The sequence below is a fragment of the Pan troglodytes genome, chromosome 17, assembly GCF_028858775.2.
Source record: "Pan troglodytes isolate AG18354 chromosome 17, NHGRI_mPanTro3-v2.0_pri, whole genome shotgun sequence".
NCBI lineage: Eukaryota > Metazoa > Chordata > Mammalia > Primates > Hominidae > Pan > Pan troglodytes.
In genome coordinates this window covers 22578535-22598542 of record NC_072415.2, presented here as the reverse complement: position 1 = coordinate 22598542, position 20008 = coordinate 22578535, and the positions used below count along the sequence as shown (strand labels likewise).

Here is a 20008-nt window from a genome sequence, read left to right as displayed (position 1 = left end):
TCTTGAGACTTACCCCACGCTCACTGCTAACACAGGTATCTCCTGGGCTTGAGGTGGATTCACTTATCAGTGTTCACCTTATTTTATCACTAAAACAAAAATACTTCATAAACTACATAATAATGTATGACTGTTATCCTCTATTAGAAAGCTATAGAGGCCAGGTGCGGTGGCTTACACCTGTAATCTTAGCACTTTGGGAGGCCAAGGCAGGCAGATCACCTGAGGAAAGGAGTTTCAGACCAGCCTGGCCAACATGGTGAAACCCCGTCTCTACTGAAAATACAGAAATTAGCTGGGCATGGTGGCAGCTGCCTGTAATCCCAGCTACTCAAAAGGCTGAGAGAGGAGAATTGCTTGAACCCAGGAGGCAGAGCTTTCAGGGAGCCAAGATCGCGCCATTGCACTCCAGCCTGGGCAACAAGAGTGAAACTCTGTCTCAAAAAAATAAATAAAAATAAAAAAAAGAAAGCTATAGAGTCACCGTCACTCCTGCCTTGATTTCATCAGGGAAAGGGAACTCACCATCTCAGGAAAATGTGCCTAGCAAAAGAATTCACAGGGCTCTAGGCTGCAAGTCCATGAATGCCCTTTCCTAGGATATCAGGGACCAGAGTGGAACATGAGCTATTATTACAAGGGAGGGATGGAAAAATTAGACTTTTTTTATTTTTGGAAAAATACACATAAAATTTACCATCTTAACCATTTTTAAGGTCAGTGCCATTAAGTACTGTTAAAAGAAAAACTTTAGACAAATTAAATTTAGCCAGGTTTATTTGAGCAAAGACCAATTCATGAGTCAGGCAGCCCTCAGAAACAGAAGAGGTTCAGAGAGCTACACCTACAAGTGTGAGTGGCAGGCTTTTGTAGGCCAAACAGAGAAGCAAAGTAGAGAAATCACCTAATTGGCTACAGCTAGGCATCTGCCTTATTTGAGCATGGTGTGATGAGTTTGGAGTTGGCTGCCTGATTGGTTGAAACCCTTCCTGTTTTATGTATTCCCTAGCACATGGTCCAATAGAAAGAAACTATGAAATATAAATGCAAGCCACATGTATATTAAATTGTCCTTAAATCTAATAGCCACACTAAGTAACAGAAAAAGAAATAAATTACTTAAGTTTAGTAATATATTTTATTAAATCTAATATGTCCTAAATGTCAACTTTTCAACATGCAGTCAGTATAAAAAATATAAATGAGGTATTTTACATTCTTTTTATCGTGCTAAATATTCCAAATTTGATGTGTATTTTACACTTACAGCACAATTAGGATTAGCCTTATGTGGCTAACAGATACCCTATTAGACAGTACAGATCTAGACAATATAGTTACATTTTGCCTGGCTTTTAACTTTACATAAGTAAAAGTATGTAACATATATCTCTGTTATCCAGTATTGTAGCTACTAACTACACGTAATTGTTTAAGTTCATTAAAATTAAATTAAAATTTCAGTTCCTTTGTTACTCCAGCCACATTTCATGTGCTCAGTAACTAGTGTGGCCTTTGTACTGGTGAGCACAGATATAGAATGTTTCCATCAGCACAGAAAGTTCTACTGGACAGCATTGGTATATACTCTTCTGTGTATTGCTTTTTTTGTTGTTCAACTATGTTTGTATGATTTGTTCAAGTTGTATGTAAATGTAGCTTGTTCATTTTCATTACTAAATAGCGTTCCACTTTATTAATATAGTACAATTTATGTCTCCCTTCTGTTGATGGACATTTGGATTGTTTATAGTTTTGTCAGTTGTAAACAGTATTGCTTCAGTACGTTTCAAGATGCACACAGTATCCATTTCCTCATGGCTGGGTCATAGGTCGTGGATGTCTTCAGCTTTACTAACTAGCAAATTGTTTCCCAAAGTGATTGTACTAACTTTCATTTCCACCAGCAGAATCTGTGAGTTTATATTATTCCACATCCTCACCTGAACTTGGTGTTCAGACTTAAATGTTTTGCCTTTCTAGTGGGTATGTGATGGTATCTCATTGTAAGCTGGGCTTTTTTTCACTTACTGATAAAAATAAATGTTTATTGATTATATATTTATCAATATATATTTATTTATACTATTATTTTCATAGAAGTGTGCACACAGGAGGTGAAGATGAATATAAGACACAGCTCCTCTTAAATAGTTTTTGTTTTTATAGAGACAGGGTCTTGCTCTGTTGCCCAGGCAAGTGCAGTGGTGTAATCATAGTTCACTGCAGCCCCAAACCACTATGCTCAAGGGATCCTCCTGCCTCAGCCTCCCTAGGACTACAGGTGTGCTCCACCATGCTAGGCTAATTCTTTTTTCAATTTTTATTTTTTATAGAGACAAGGTCTCTAAAAATAATAATTAAAATGTCATGTTGCCCAGGCTGGTCTTGAACTCCTGAGCTCAAGCTATCCTCCTGCCTCGGCCTCCCAAGTAGCTTGGTCTGCAGGCATATGCCATCATATCCAGCTAAGGTATTTTTGATCTGTAGGAGAAATAATTCATGTCTATAGATAACCATATATAAGAGCACCAAAAAGTGAAATCAAAGGACTATTGACATTTAAGGAAGGAGAATTTATACCCAACCACCTACTCCATATCTCTATTCAGATGGTAAACACCTCAGATTAAATATATCCAACACTGCGCGCCTCATTTCCATCACCCACCCCAAGCTGGCTTTTCTCCATGGTTCACATCTTAGTCAATGGCACCATCTTCTGCCCTTTTTCTCAGATCAGAGTCCTAGAAGTCAACATGATACCTCTTCTCATCCACAATAAGTGAACTGATCATTGTGGTCAGTCCTACCACCTAAATACCCCTCAGATTCAGCCCTGTCCACTAGCCCTCTCTATGCTAAACTGCCATTGATCCCCTAGGACTGTTGCAGTAGCCTCCCCATTGTCTCCCCACTCCCACAGCCCTTCCAGTTCGTCCTCAACAATAGCGGGCATCTGATGAAATGAAGCACGCCCCTGCCTGTGGCTTCCCACGGTGCTCAGGATGAAGGTCCTAATGACCTGGCCTTCCCTGCTCTCTGTTCTCATTTCCCACCACTCTCCTCCCTGGCTTCTGACAGCACATTCACCACACCAACCTTCTTTGGTTTCCTGAACATACTAGATCCTTCCTACCTCCTGGCCTGAATACACACTATCTCCTGGACTTGGAATTTAGGAGTTCTGCCCTCTCCACTTTCCATCTTCATGGTTTGAGCTTCAACGTCCCTTTATTAGGGAATTGTTTGCTAGCTCTTCAGAGTAGGTCAGGACCCATGCCATTAACTCTCATATCTCTCTGTCCTTTCCAACTTAGCACTTATCAAAATTGTATTTAAGTCATTATTTAAGCAATGACTGTTTAATGTGTTTTCCATTGCCTTAAGTCCCATGAACTCAAGCACCATAAATCTAATTTGTTTAACACTACATATCCCCAACACTTAGCATAGTGTTTGGCATATAGCAGATACTCAAAAAGTCACTGAATAAATGAGAAGACCTTACTGAGGAGGGGACATCTGAGTTGAATACTGAAAAATTGGCAGAATTTGGACAGTTAGAGATGGTTAGGAATGATTAGGTAAGAGATTTCTAGAAGATGAAATAGCTCAGTATTTTGACAATATTAGACAAGCCTGTATTAAAACTGAAATTTAGGCTGGGCGTGGTGGCTCACGCCTGTAATCCCAGCACTTTGGGAAGCTGAGGCAGGTGGATCACCTGAGGTCAGTGGTTCGAGACCAGCCTGGTCAACATGGTGAAATCCCATCTCTACTTAAAATATAAAAATTAGCCAGGCATGGAGGTGTGTGCCTGTAATCCCAGCTAATCAGGAGGCTGAGGCAGGAGAATCACTTGAATCCAGGAGGCAGAGGTTGCAATGAGCCGAGATCGCGCCATTGCACTTTAGCCTGAGCAAAAAGAACAAAACTCCGTCTCAAAAAAAAAAAAACCTGAAATTTAAAAAGGCACTGTGGACCCATTCAAGGTATCTTGGATGATCCTGGACCACCACCCATTCATTAGCATGGGGAAGAGTTCCAATGTTGCTGGAGCAGTGGGAAACCCTGCTTCTAAACTGCTACTGCCTTTTTCTGATGCTAACTCCTTGTTGCTCACTTGCTGTGTATTAGGCAGGGCCCCACACATGGGACTGCAGCCTGTGCCTCTGTGCTGTGAATGGAGTCTTTTGGAGTTAGGCATGTGGCCTTGGGGAAAGGTACTCTTAGGGATGTTCAGATTATATGTGACACTGTCTCTGACCACAAGACATTATAATCTAGTAGAATCAATAAAAGAAAAAAGATACTACCATGTATATAAAGGCAAAACCCATCTCATTCTGTTAGGAAGTCAACTGTACATGTGTCTTACAGGTTTCTCCATCCTGAAGGGAGTAAGGGAAATTGAATCTGGAGAAGTAGCAGCCAAGTTAAATTTTGGGGTGTGGATAAACTGAACTGTAGGAGATGGTGGTAAAACTCTACTTTAGAGGCTCTGTTGATAGGAAATAGGAATTCAGTCCTGGTGGAGATTGACGTCCCTAAAGAGAACCTTCCAGAATAGCCTGAGCAGCCCATGGGTGGTAAATCACAGGGAATGAGCAGCACTCATCCTGAGGAGCTCAGAGAATTCAAGCACAAAATAGACAGGAATCTGACGAGGGGGGGTACAACAGATCTTCGAGACAGGCCTGCTTAGATTGCAAGGTTCTAATGCGGTCGGTTGCCTGCCTTTTGAAAACCTGCCCAGGGAAAGCCTGAGTATCCAGGAAGGTGAACCTGACCTCCCTTCAGAGGAGCTGACGAAAGCCCAGTGTGTGTGGAGTAGCCGTGATTCAGTTCTAGGGTGCATCTTTCATTCTTGAAGTTCAAATGGCATTGCCAGTGCTTGTGGCACCCTTCTGTGCAGTAGTTGCATGTAGGCACTGGCTCTCCTAAGATACACAAAAGCCATAACAATCTACACATGTCCAGTGCACCAGCTCACCTCCCCCAAACCCCCAACAGTGGAAAACATATACAGGGAGCCACTGGTTTTAAGCAGCAAAATGTGTCCTAGGAAATTGGTTCTTAAAGCAGATCACCATGAGGAAACATTCTGACTGCCAGTGAGTCTGTTCCTGGGGTTGCTGTTATCTGCTTGGACATCATCTGTAAAAACAGCAAGAAGAAAAATGTGGGTGTCCATTACATAGCCCATGACAATAATAACTGACATCTATCCATCGCTTCCTATATACTAGGCTTTTTTATGATCTCTTTATGTGTATTATTTTGATGCTCACAGTAATCCCACAAGGTAGGCACTCTTCATCTCCATTTTACAGCGAAGGAAGCACAGAAAGATTAAGTAACTGGCCCAAAACCACACGTGAAGGATTCTAACCCACCAGCAGCGATTCTCACCCACACACTTGACCCCAGAACTTGCTCATCCCATAGTCTCCTGTGAGCAGAGCAGGAAGACACGACCTCCTCTCAGCTTTTCTCCTTCTCTGGCCCAGCTTGTCACCACATTCCAGATAAACTTATTGCACCCCAACTAATGGTAAGGCACTGACATGAAATAATGTGACTACCTGTCATGAAGTGGAAAGCCCTGTCAAGGAAGGAAAGTTAGAAAATTGACACCGATTTCCTTCTGCCTGTGCTGTTGACAACAAACAAAACATTTACTCGACAGGAGGTTAAACTCCAGAAACCAATATGAAATTTTGACTTTCACCCATTAGCATTTCAAGGAATGGGTCCAGGTCAATACTTGCTCCAGTGACTGAGGATAAAAGGGTCCATCATCTGCAGCTCCCCTGGCTTTTATCTCAAAAGCTGTGGGCTTCATTTCTCACCCACTAACCCAAAAGAAATGTTGAGTAAAGTTAGCATCAGAAAAAGGCAGTAGCAGTTTAGAAGCAGGGTTTCCCACTGCTCCAGCAACATTGGAAGTGAAGTTTTGCAAAATGTTCTTATCAGGCCCCCCTGTGCTTTCCTTTCAGGGCAGCTGGCTTTTATCGGTTCTGAATACTGAGTTTTAGCATACACTTTAATTGGAAGGAAGGGTCCCTCTGCTTTAGAACAGTTATTTAGGTAAATACTTTTTAAAGGACATATATTTTCAAAAAACAAAAATGCACTTTTTATTTCTTCAAAAGTTATTTTGGGGGTAAATCTGCTATGTTCCAGGCTCTAATCTAAAGGCCAGGGACACAGCAGTGATCAGTGCAGGAAAATTCTGCCCTTAGGGTGCTATTAGCACATCCTTTCTTTTTTTTTTTTTAATTTTTAGTTTTTTATTTCAATAGGTGTTGGGGAAACAAGTGGTGTGTTTGGCTACATGAATGAGTTCTTTAGTGGTGATTTCTGAGATTTCGGCGCACCCATCACCCAGGCAGTGTACACGGTACCCAATGTGTAGTCTTTCCTCCCTTACCCCCTTCTCCCCCTTTCCCCTAAGTCTTCAAAGTCCATTGTATTATTCTTATGCCTTTGTGCCCTCTTAGCTTAGCTCCCATTTATGAGTGACAATATACGAAGCACATCCCTTTTTAAAATATGGATTTGGGGCCAGGTGCTGTGGCTGACACCTATAATCCTAGCATTTGGGAGGTTGAGGCAGGAGAACTGCTTGAAGCCAGGAATTTGAAACCAGCATGGGTATAGCCAGACCCCATTTCTGAAAAAAATTAAGGTAACAAATAAAATACAATATATATTTTCAAGGAAATAATTGAGATACATCAATAGTATTTGCAGATAATTTTTTTTACTCTGGAAATACTTAAATATAGCTAATTAATACCATAAATATGAGCCCTCTATAGTACTTATGTGCCAATTTGTGTTTTCATTGAATCCTGGACACAGCCCACTTTGAGGCAGGTAGTGTCATCCCCTTCTCCAGATGAGGAGGCTGAGGCTTGGTGCCCTTATTTCCTGGCCTGTGGTCACATGATGGATGGTGACAGCTTTGCTCTTGCTGGCTGATGCCCTCAGATACAGATAGGACTTAGGGAACTCACCAGTGACTAAGGCTAGGATCACATCTGCACATCCCAGAAGCCCGCACTGTGAGTTTGTAATCATCATTTGTCAAGGTGGGTGTCACAGCCTTCAACGTCTCAGGGTTTGTATGTGATTTAGTGAAGTTGCTCAAACTTCCAATCCAAGATCTACTTATGTTTGTGGTTCACAGGATTGTATGTAAAAGTGTCAAACCTTTGTCAATGCTTTAGGCCCGTCAATGATCAAAGAATAAGTTAATGAGATTTACTGTAAAATGTTAAAAATTACAAATCCTTCCCAATTTTAATAGCAAAATGGGAAGTAGAGGGTGTGTACTATTTAATTCTTTATCTTTAAAGCAGAGTGTCTGTGGGTGATCGCTATGTAATATGCTTACATTCTGGGGCTCAGAGCCACCTACCAGATTGCTTTTGTTAATCGTTATTTTCTGTCCCTTTTCCTTTGCAGACGATCATTCCCGAGTGAGGCTGCAGACAATAGAAGGAGACACAAACTCAGATTATATCAATGGCAATTATATCGATGTATGTATTTTACTATTTTTTAATTGATATATAATTGTTGTACATATTTGGGTGCTATGTATGATATTTTGATACATGTATACAATGCATAATGATTAAATCAGAGTATAAAACTCAGTAAACCCAACCATTCTGACATGTACCAGATTGTGTGTCTGCTGTACGATTGTTGGACATACATTGGGCTCAATCTAAAAGCAAACACATGAATATTACCTTGCACACCACAGAACTTAACAGTGAAGACACGGTCACTCCTTTTCTCAAGGTAGCCCATTCATTCGTTGGTGAATTTCTCTGTAACATTCTATGCCTTCTTTGCCATCTCATGCTTATGTGGACTAAGAAAATGTTATTTCCATTTTTTTGTCAACAACTCGTATTATTCGACACTTAAAAAATTTGTTTGCATATTAATGGGACAAAACTCTCTAATTCCTAATACGGTGATTTGCAATCCCTTGTCATCACTGCACTTTTAAGTTGTCTTCAAAGTAGTCTGCATCTGTTCACCAGGACTTCTAATGCAAGCAAGACATGTCATTAAATATGTAGGCTGTTTAATTATTGAAGACTGCCTCTTTGTTCATTCTGCATCATGTTAACTTAATGTTTTACATTAGAATAAATTCTTTAGGAGACAGCATGTTTTCAGTTGAAAGAATGAATGAAATCAAAAGTAGACTGAAAAATCAAGGGAAAGTTGCTGTTACCTCCAAGGCCCGAGTTTATATTAAACAGATTTCTGCTCCCTTGTGGTTCCGAAGGCATACTCTGTGCTTGGCCTTCACACTATTGCTTAGTCTATCAGTACTTCCATAGACAGGATTGATCCATATATATGGATTGTTTTGCTTCTTGATTGAATATTACTGAGATGCTACTTAGAGCATCACAATCTCTAAGAAAGTTATCTAAAAATAACTATGAGAATGTTATGTTTAGTGCTAATTAGACAGATTTGACATTTTCAGTTATAGATTTTTGGGTAGGGACTGGGGTATGATTATTTCAAGAATAGTTCATCTCTCATTCATCAAACGAAGACCCCTGCACTATTTTGATAACAACCAAAACCATACCCACTCCAGGTTCCATTTATTTTTTATTAAAGCAAGCTTTCTTCATAAGGTGCATTGCACTTACTCTTTTAATCAGCACATGTTTAGTGAGTACCTCATGGGAGTACTCAGATGTTCCAGACCAGTTATCTCCTCCTCACAGTCTCCCAACTCAGAAGCTGAGAAGCTGAAATATGAGTGTCTTATCTCCAGGCCAACTGTAGCACACCTTCCCTTGAGAGGCTCCAGGGGACACCGCTCACACTGCAGTCCCAGCTCCTGCAGTCTCTACTGGGTCCTTGAGTACAGGGACAGTGTCCTAGGCATCTTACTTCCCCTGCACCTGGCACATGCCTGAATATAGAGAGCCCTTAGTAAGTGTTTCATGAAACACCCACTGAAGGAGTCATTGTGATCAGATTAGGCATCATAGAGGATGTAATTTGAATAAGCTTTAACCAGTGAGTAAGTGGAAATGCAGGAGAGAAGATATTCCAGCTCAAGGAAGTCACATACATGAGCAAGGCTATAAAGTAATGAAAAGACTGGATTACTGAGTTTGAATTGTATTTTAAGAGAGAAGAGCCAATACTGAGGGCCTCTTTATTCTCTTAGTCAATAGATCTTATTGAGTACTTGTGCGTTATTTACCTTTCTAGGTGCTAGCAGAAAAACCGTGAACAGTTCAAACCAAAACCAAAAAAACCTCTGACCCAGTGGAGCTGCTGTTCTAATTAGGAGAAATGGGCAATAAATTAAAAAGTTAATTCTATATGGTCAATTAGAAAGTTGTATGTACTGCAGAGAAAACTAAAGCCGTAAAGGGGGACTCGGAGCGCCAGACCTGGAGGCCCTGATGGCAATTTTGAATCGAGTGGCTCAGTCCCACTGAGAAGGTAGCAAGTGAGCAAGGAAGACAAGGGGTTGAGCTATATAGATACCTGGAAGAAGAGCATTCTGGGCTGAGAAACGGCCCAAGCAAAGGCCTTGTTGTGGAATTTGTGCCTGGCGATTTTGAAGAAAAGCAAGCAGGCAATCATTGGCATCGTGTATAGGGGCCTGCAGAGTTCCATGATATGGGGAGAGGTCATGGGCCAGATCAGGTCCACAGTTGTAAGGACTTTGGCTTTTACTGTGAGTGAGATGGGCAGTCGTTAGAGGTATCTGAGTAAAGCCGTGATCTGGCTGCTGGGAGGGAAGTGAACTGCACGTGGCCAGGAGAGGAAGCAGAGAAGCCTGCTATGTGGCTGTGGGAATCATCAGAGAGGTGGCAGTGGAGGTGAGAAATGGCGAGACCCTTGAGCTGCATTGAAGGTAGAGCCAATAGGATTTGCTGGCAGATTGGCTACGGGGTTCAGGAGGGAGAGAGGGGTCAAGGATGCTGAGGAGAAGATGGTGTGTGGAACAGATTCAGGTAGGGGTTAGGGAGGAAATGAGGAGTTCAGTCTTAGGTGTGTGAAGCTTTAAATATATATTAGACCTCCCAGTGGAGGTGTTGAGCAGGCAGTGGGTATGCATCAAAATTCCCAGGAAAAGGTCTAGGCTGGAAACAAGAATATAGGATTCATCAGTGTACAGACGAGCTTGAAGGCCATGGGGCTGGAGGAGCTCACTCAGAGAGTGAGAGCAGATGGAGGAAAATATCCAAGAACCAGGCCTTCCACATCAAGTTGAAAAGGGAGAACCAGCCAATGAAATTGAGAACAAGCGGCCAGGGAGGTAGGTAGGAAGAAAACTAGGAGAGTCACATCATGGAACCAGGGAAGAAAGCATTTTAAGGGGATTGATTATACTCATGCTGCCGATAGCCAAGTAGATAAGGACTGAGAAATGATGGTGATGTTCAGCAATACAGGCCACTGTGGACTCTCTGGGTGACTTCACCATCAGATGAGTCCCTCCTAACTACTGGGCACCTTGTTAGGCCCTCGGACATATAGTATGGATAAGTCAAGCAAGGTTGTTGCCCTTGTGGGACTTAGCAGCCAGTGAGAAATGAGTGATGGTCTAAAGAGTTCTATTTCATATTGGTCATGGTTCTATAATTTGAGACCTACAGCAAGTCAATTGTATAAAAGAATGTGTTTGCTTTTGTTGTTCATTGTTTTCAACTTGTTTTTAAGGGCAAAATGATCTAACATGTGCATTTAAGTTATCTGAGAAATCTGAGTTTTCTCTTCAAGTTTCTTTTTTCTGTTTTCCAACCAGTTTTGGGCATGGTATTTTGGGCAATCTTGGGGGACAGAAATAGAAAATATTAAGATCCATGGTGATATGTTAGTTGGCTGTAATTTTCTCTGAGTTGATATTTTCTTTCCCAGATACTTATCCTACAATTTTTTTGTTTCCTTCTTTTTTTTTTTTTTTTTTTTTTTTGAGACAGGGTCTCACTTTGTCACCCAGGCTGAAGTACAGTGGTGCAATCTTGGCTCACTGCAGCCTGGAACCCCTGGGCTTATGCAATCCTCCTGCCTCAGTCCCCGAAGTAGGTGGGACTACAGGTGCATGCCACCACACCTGGCTAATTTTTGTATTTTTTGAAGAGATGGCTTTTTGCCATGTTGTGCAGGCTGGTCTCAAACTCCTAAGCTCAAGCAGTCTGCCTGCCTCAGCCTCCCCAGAGTGCTGGGATCACAGGCATCAACCACCACACCTGGCCCTTTTTCTTTGGCCTCAATTTTTATCTGTCTTGTTTCTTATAGGGTCATGATAAAAGGAAGGAATCTTTCAGAACTTCTGCATCTTTAAATTCCTGGCCCTTGCTACAGTAGCATGTCATGGTATTAGCAGTGTTTAAGAATGGTTTTGAGGATCACTATTGATATAACTGTCTATATCAGTATAACAGAATGTGTGTTAAACCCTTGGCATATTGCCAATGACATCCCAAACACAAATGAAATTCTGTTGCAAATTCTCAGCTTGTTTGCACTTTGTAAGAGTAATGCTCATGTTATTTCAGAGAATCCATAAGTTGTTAGTGTTTCTTGCTCATCCATCATCTCATAGCCAGTTATGATTAAGTTACCCACACCTTTGGTGCAAGCATCAGAACTGTTGTATTTGATGCGCCTTCACTAATTAAGAGAAACTCAGTGGTGCTGGGTTGGCCATTTAACTTTCAGGTGATGCAGCTATTGGCGTTTGTGTGCACATTCCTTTCAGCAAAGTTAGCATGCGACTTATCTGCTGTTTATTGATTCTATGTTTATCAAATATTCTCTTTTATTTATTTTTAGGGTTATCATCGACCCAATCATTACATTGCTACCCAAGGTAAGTTTATTTCTACTTTGTTGTCTTTCTTTGTTTCTTTTGCCCTCTTCCTATCATTTTGTACCCACTTCACCCTCCTTCAGGAAGATATTGCACATTTATTGCGGTTCTAGCCATCGGCAGGTACACTCTTGCCTTCCCATCAGACATTCTGGTCATGTAAATCATTTAGTTAGAACTTCATGTTGAGATCATTAGGAGAAATGTGTCCATCAATTCTTTATTGAATTCAATATGTCTACCTTAGGAGTAAGTTGGACATTTGCAAAAGTAGATATATAGATAGCCATTCCATCAATATACACCAGCTGCTCTCTACACAGGGAACTGTGCTGGTTGCTGCTGGAGAGCTAGGCTGAATCCAGCAAGCACCCCCTTCTCACAGTGGTTGTGTTTAGTGGGGAAAATGTGCAGTCACCTGTATGTACTTTAGTAGGTACAGTGGCAGGTGACATCTGTGAGAGGAACAGATACAGATAAAACATTAGGGATATTTGGAGCAGGAAGGGGTTGCTTTCCGGTGGGATGACTCAAAAACTGTTTTGTGGCAGAGGTGAGATTGGGAAGAGCCCTTGTGAATGGAGAAACATCATGAGCAAAGATGTGGAAGCAGAAAGTTAGTTCTCCCAGGTGGAAAGCAGCTGGTGGGTCACCTTGGGTAAAGGAAACAGAAGAGCTAGAGGACATGTTGAGGAAGCTCATGGCAATGGTTTTTGGGTGATTTTCCCAGCGTATGAAGTGGGTCATCTGCAGAGGGTGGGGGTCATGAGGGAGCGAGGTTTTAGAGAATGAGGCATCCTAAAGGATGAGTCAGTGAGTCAATAAGGGATGAACTGAAGAAGGAGTAAGAAGCAGAGAAGACCCAGCTAAGGCTGAACAGCACATGTTCTCCCCATTTTATTATATTATCATTGTTTTCGGCAATAGGCTACATCCCAGGAACAGTAGCAGGGAAGTGAAAAGGATGTGATCTGCCAAAGGTTAGGCATGGGGGCAGGGTGTACACAGACAGTCAGTGACAAGGGAATCAACGATGCCAAGATAATTGGGGTTGGAAAGTCCAGGCTTGGACGAAGGGCAGTCAGAGGTGTCCACTGGACCGTGAGGAGAGGGAAGGAGTTAACGGATTGAGGCTGGGTCCCATTGATGAGTCATAGCTTAGGAAAAGAGGCAGTTGTAGCCAGAGAGCAGAATTCCAACACTTGGATCTGCCCGTGCAGTAGAACTTTCTGCAGTGGTGGGAATGCTCTCTATCTGCACTGTCCAATATCATAGCTACAAATCACATGTGGCTCCTGCATACTTGAAATACAGCTACTACAAATGAGGAACTGAATTTTAAATTTTAATATTGATAGAAATAGCTACATTTGGTTATTCCCTGTGGTAGCATTGGACAGCAAAGCTTTGGGGTGGAAAAGCTCCAGCTATGGCTGAAATGGAGCCACTGTGGAAACTGATCCTGCCCCATGCCCACAGCCACCCCAAGAACCTGGGTGACAGCACACAGAGTCCACAGTCTCACATCACCACTAGAGTACTCTGCACTCAGGTCTAGATGACCTGCTGGAGCTCCCACTGTCTTTCATCATCTATGACTTGAAGTTGGTAATGGCTCCTTCCAAGGTCACTTTGCTAGCTAGATGCGAAGTTGTCTGTAGAGTTTCCAGTATGAACCTGGCACAAAGCAGGCCCTGCTACTTAGAGGTTGCTGAGGTCTTCAGGAAGCAAGGCTCAGCTTGAGCTCTTACATATAGGATAGAACAAGGATGCATGTCAGAGTCTGGTCCTAGACATCTCCTAACCCTGCTGCTTCCAAACGGAATTCATCAATGCCGTTAGAGGAACCTGTTGTTAGGGGTTTGAAATTCATTCTGATGGCTTTCAGAAGGTTCTAAATTAAGCATCACAACATCAGATTTAATACATTTTATGATAATTTGAAATTAACAGTTTTTGTAAATTCGTGTGAAAATTTGATTGTAAAATACCCAAAATACTCCCGAGCTTCGTTCCTCTCCAATAACTTGATTAGCAAGCTATGTTTTCATAGATAACAAGAACATTAAGTTGCTCTTATTTGTATTTTCAATATTGAGGCCCTCTAGATTAAGGTGACTAAACGAACAGCTAAAGTAGAGACTGAAACTGCCAAGGTCTAGACATGGCCCTTTACCAGGCTTCCTTCCCTTTGTCCATTCTCTCTGCCCCTCTCTCCCTGTAGATTATTCTTTAAAGAGAAATGCCACTAGAGAAGTCACTTTCTGCAGAATTCATGTGAGTGATACTTAATAGCTCAGTAACCCTCTCTGGCAGCATTCTAGTGTTAATGAGCAAATGTATTTGTAAGCAGATAAGAAATAGCAAATGTCATCAGTTTGCAGTAGACAACCAGTCTGCCCTTAATGGAGAAGAGCATTGACTAATGCCCTGTGTACCAGGTCGTGGCAGCCTTTCCCTGGTACAAGGTGGGCTGCAGATTGGACTTCTCAAACTGGCAGTACTAACATCACTGCTGGTGGTGGTGCAGGGAGAGGAGGGAAAATGAATGAATATTTTTAATCTAACATGCAGTCAAGACTATACATATCATATTAAGGATAATACATTCAGACCATGATGTTCAGATGAGAAAGCTAGAATCTTCTATTATATACCACAAGATAATGGACTAATAGCCTTAGATCACCAGTAATCAAGATCACTGATGATAATCTGCACTAATTGGCATGGACAGGTAGAATATGTTCGTAGATCACCTTTGTTGAAAAACAAACAAACAAAAAAAAACATTAATACCTCCAAGAGGCCAACAAAATGGGCAATGAAGACCAGCAGGCAGATGCAGTCTTTAAATGTCTTCTTGCTCTATTTGTCCTGTGTTTTGCACTAACATAATTCTTTAAAATATATTCACAGCAGGAACCTATGAAACTATACAAATGGTCCAGTTTGCTGACAACCAGTTTTACTTCCAAGAGTTAGTAATGCACAGATGTTCATCAAGTTCCTTCAATACAGAGGACATATTATAAATTTATGTATTGGGTCTCCTCCTCCCATCCACCCTCAATTTTATTGATTTTTCTAGCTGTAACTGACTTTGACCTTTGATAAAAATGGGTGACGTTTCTGCAAATTGAAAGCATCCCATTCAAGCCAGATCTGTTGCTTTTTTAGTATTAATATGTTCTTCCTATCTCCCTTTGGTTTAATTGTCTTCTGTCTGGCCACTAATATATGATGACCCAATATTAACTTCATCATGTCTGACTGACCAGACATTAATGCAACAGTAACATTCAAGATTTATGATTTAGCAAACCAGGGGCTCAAAGGAGAGGAAGTCGTGTCCGCTACTGCATGTCTGTATGTAGAGGCAGGGCAGAGTGGAGATTTCAAAAGCAGGCTCAAGTGATGGGCAGAAGAGCATGCAAGTGGGTAGGATTGCCCAGAAGTGATCGTATTTCACAATCAAAATGCAACCTTGGAGACTATATGGCCTGCAAGCTGGATGAAGACACACACGTAAGAACCGACTGGATAGAACACCTGCTGGCCTCATGGTGGCAGCCATGGGGGCCCTGGATAAGTGTTCTTTTGATTTTTGTTTGGTTTTGTTTAGAGACATGATTTCACTCTGTCACCTAGACTGGAGTGCAGTAGTGGGATCATAGCTTACTGAAGCATCGAACTCCTGGGCTCATGTAATTCTCCCACCTCAGCCTCCAAAGCATCTAGGACCACAGTTGCACACCATGCCTGACTAATATATTTTATTTTATTTTTTGTAGATTTAGGATCTCCCTAAATCTGTGTTGTCCAGGCTGGTCTCAGACTCCTGGGCTCATAGGAGCCTCCCATCGTGGCCTCCCAAAGCGCTGGGATTACAGGCATGAGTCATTGCACTCGGCTTTGTTTAGTTTTAATTTTAAAACTTACCTCAAGAGTCAGATAACTCAGGGAAAGACCATGCAAGGCTGTTACTGAAGAAAGTGCTGTGAGTCTGTTCTAGACATGGCTTGCACAGTCCTGAGCATCCTTCCTCACTTCTAAGTGAGCATTTTCCAGAGTCATTTGTGCACTGGGATCCCCCAAGAAAGAGGCTCAGGCCTGGTGTGGTCTTTCCTGTGTACTGCCTGCTCACCCCCCAAAACCATATGGTTAATCCAGATCCAGCCCCTGCTTTCTAAGTTATGATGCTTCTCATGACAACACAATAAAAAGCAAATGTTCGATGATACAGTCATGTCTGAAAATACATGTTAATTATTATTGTCTTCAATGTTGTAACCTGAGCTATAGATTGTTGAGATGCACACATTACTTTTTTGAGTTTAGGTGCCTCAATGCCCACTTCATCATTTCTTTCTTTCTGAACTGTGCTAATTTGACAGGGTTGACTACCTGATTGGGGTTCCGAACTTAGCCTTCATCTTGCCATATATAGTTTCTTTTTGTCTCCATCAGCGTTAGCTCTGTACAGCACCCTGTAGAGTCCAGGACTAGAGAGAGGATCTCCAAACAGAAGCCCCCATGCCCACGTGAGAACAGGGAGACCCTTGTGCCCCCAACCGTGTTTTCCATAGGACCGCCCAGCCTTGTGCACTCCGGCCCAAATGTCCCTCACCTTTGGAAGACACAGAACTTCCTTCAAAATTAATGAAATATCAAGATCATTTCCCCAGAAAGAAAATTTCATTTAAGGTGGTTCATGGACTACCCCCCCCCCAATTTTATTCATGAATTATGTAATTCTATGGACCTCAGGTTATGAACTTTACTTTGGTCAGAAACATTAAAAGCTATTTGGGGATAAGACAGAAACCATAGACTTAATTAATCTACTTTTTAAAATTATACTTTAAGTTCTGAGGTACATGTGCAGAACATGCAGTCCTGCTTTTTAAAAAACCATACTTAGGGGTTAACAAAATGTCATAGATTGTTTATAACTGTGAAATACATTCCTGAAAGCATCAAAATTTTTACTAACTTTAACAAACTATTACTAAAATGTTTACTAGCCTAACCCTGTAGTAAAATGCCCTAGAGTATTGTTATAATCGTTAGTATTTTGAACCATGGTCAGTTTGGGTTTTACGGTTCATCTCAGGCTGGGTTTTCTGCCTATCTGTTATTTTGCATTCGTGCTGAAAAGTTTATGCCTTTGCTCACCTTTCAACAATTTTAGCAATTATAATATATTAGAAAATGCTCTCTCTGAATGACAGAGACTAGAGTAGCAGGTCCCATAGCGGATGTTTATTTTGTAAAAGCAGGATGTAGTAGAAATAACACATGTACCACAGCCAGAAGGCTGGGATCCAAATTCTTGTGCTGTCACAGAAAAGGTATTTGAACTTCCTAAACTTATTTCAGGTAGAGTCCTGGTGTTTGGTAAATAGTAATAATAGTCAGGACCTTACCATGTGCCAGGCAGCATTCCCAGCACTCACACATACAGAGCTCATTTCATCTTTACCACAAATATGGGAAATATATGGGATTGTCCCCAATTTATAAATGAGAGGAAGGGAGACAAAGAGACTTGAAATAACATGCTCCAAGTCACAGACCTAAAAGTGCAAAGGCCAGATTCAAGTGTAGCCACTGAACTCCAGCATCAAAGCTCCTCCCCACCTCACTATACTGCCTCCCATAGGTGACCTTGGGGATTACATTAACTCATGTATGTATCAATGCTTAGAGCAATTCCTGGCATGGAGCAAATGCCATGTATGCGTGACCTGTTACTGTTTTTGAGAAACAGCACAGAATAGCTTAATCATTAGGAACACAGACTCTGGAACTACATTGTCTGAACTCAACCCCCAACCCTGGTTCCTCCATTGGTAACTTGTGTGACCTTGGACAAGTTACTTAACATCTCTGTGCTCATCATAAATGAAGATGAAAATAGTCTACCTTGTAGGGAGCTATTTATTTATTTTTTAACTTTTAGGTTCAGGGGTACATGTGCAGGTTTGTTATATAGGTAAACTGCATGTCATGAGGGTTTGGTGTACAGATTATTTTGTCACCCAGATAATAAACATAATACCCGATACGTAGTTTTTTAATCCTCTCCTTCCTCCCACCCTCTACCCTCAGGTAGGCCCCAGTGTCTGTTGCTGCCTTCTTTGTGCCCATGTGTTCTTAGTGTTTAACTCTCACTAATAAGTGAGAACATACAGTGTTTGATTTTTCTGTTCCTGCGATTGGTCACTTAGGATAATGGCCTCCAGCTTTATCCATGTTGCTGCAAAGGACATAATCTCATTCTTTTTTATGGCTGCATATATTCCATGGTATATTTGTACTACATTTTCTTTATCCAGTCTACTGTTCATGGGCATTTTGGTTGATTCCATGTCTTTGCCAGTGTGAATACTGCTGTGATGAACACATGTATGTATGTATCTGAATCACGCATGAATCATATAGAATGATTTATTTTTCTTTGGATGTACAGCCAATAATGGGATTGCTGGGTCAAGTGGTACTTCTGTTGTAAGTTCTTTGAGAAATTTCCCACACTGCTTTCCACAATGGCTGAACTAATTTACATTCTCACCAGCACTCTATAAGCATTCCATCTTCTCCACAACCTCTCCAGCATCTGTTATTTTTTTCTTTTTATTAATAGCCATTCTAATTGGTGTGAGATGGTATCTCATTGTGGTTTTAATCTGCATTTATCTAACAATTGGTGAGTTGAGCATTTTTTCATATACTTGCTGGCCGCATGGTACCTTTTCAAGTGTATCTGTTCCTGTTTTTTGCCAAATTTTTAATGGCATTATTTGGCTTTTGCTTGTTAATTTGTTTAAGTTCCTTATAGACTCTGGATATTAGACCTTTGTTGGATGCATAGTTTGAAAATATTTTCTCCCGTTTTGTAGGTTTGTCTGTTTATTCTCTGGATAGTTTTTGTTGTTGTGCAGAAGCTCTTTAATTAGGTCTGATTTGTCAGTTTTTGTATTTGTTTTAATTGCTTTTGACATCTGAGGAGGTGTAATCTACAACGAGAACTACAAAACACTGCCCAAAGAAATCAGGGATGATACAAACAGTGAAAAAATATTCCATGTTCATGGATAGGAAGAAGCAATATTGTTTAAATTGGCCTACTGCTCAAAGCAATTTACAGATTCAATGCTATTCCTATCAAACTACCAATGACATTCTTCACAGAATTAGAAAAAACTATTTTAAAATTCATATAGTACCATAGAAGAGCCCAAATAGCCAAGGCAATGCTAAGCAAAAAGAACAAAGCTGGAGGCATCACTTTATGTGACTTGAAACTATACTACATGGCTACAGTAACCAAAACAGCATGATACTGGTACAAAAGCACACACATAGACCAACAGAACAGAATAGAGAGCCCAGAAATAGTGCCATACACCTACAACCATCTGACCTTTGACAAAGTTGACAAAAACAAGCAATGGGGAAAGGACTCCCCATTATTATTATTATTATTATTATTGAATAATAAATGTTGCTGGGATAACTAGCTAGCCATATGCAGAAGATTGAAACTGGACCCCTTCCTTATACCATATACAAAAATCAACTCAAGATGAATTAAAGAATTAAATGTGAAACCTCAAACTATAAAAATCCTGGAATATAACCTAAGAAATAGCATTTTGGACATAGGCCCCAGCAAAGGGGCCTTTTCTTTTTAATACCTACTAAGTTGCCCATTTACAAAATAATGTCCTTTTTTGCTGACCTTGAAAATATACTCAGGCAAAGCAGAGTAGGTCTTACTAATTGCATATGTTCACATTTCAAAATGTAAGTAGTCTTATGTAAACCCCTAAATAGCTAGTGACATGAACTTTTCATTTCTCACATGTGAACAAACTTAAACTGTGCATAGTTAAGAAGCCTTGGAACAATTCATAGAGATTGTGATCTGTGGAGAACTGGCCATCCAGATAGGCCCCACCACATGCCATTGACCTTATCACCGCCATCACTGTCTTCCTTTTATGCTCAGAGGATCCAGTGTCATCTTTGAGGATGCCAGGTCACATTGGCAAAGACCACAGGAACTGATATGGAGAACCAGATGCCAGATAGTCATTTACAATGAAAACT

The 20008-nt window shown here is 41.0% G+C and overlaps 1 protein-coding gene and 1 long non-coding RNA gene across 15 annotated transcripts in view; one reads left to right on the top strand and one right to left on the bottom strand.

Moving 5' to 3' along the window:
- The window catches only part of PTPRM (protein tyrosine phosphatase receptor type M), an 826360-nt gene that overhangs the window by 727152 nt on the left and 79200 nt on the right, over nucleotides 1-20008 (top strand). For all 14 annotated transcript variants that reach the window (XM_512029.7, XM_009433655.5, XM_009433656.5 and 11 more), the window contains 2 exons: nucleotides 7477-7553; nucleotides 11854-11890. In XM_512029.7, the coding sequence (XP_512029.4) occupies nucleotides 7477-7553; nucleotides 11854-11890 (114 nt within the window). The remainder of the gene's footprint in view (nucleotides 1-7476; nucleotides 7554-11853; nucleotides 11891-20008) is intronic.
- On the bottom strand, nucleotides 5044-7502 carry LOC107969438 (uncharacterized). The gene is made up of 2 exons (XR_001711227.1): nucleotides 7430-7502; nucleotides 5044-5160 (listed from the first exon to the last, which is right to left on the bottom strand). It is a non-coding gene; the product is annotated as an uncharacterized LOC107969438 (long non-coding RNA).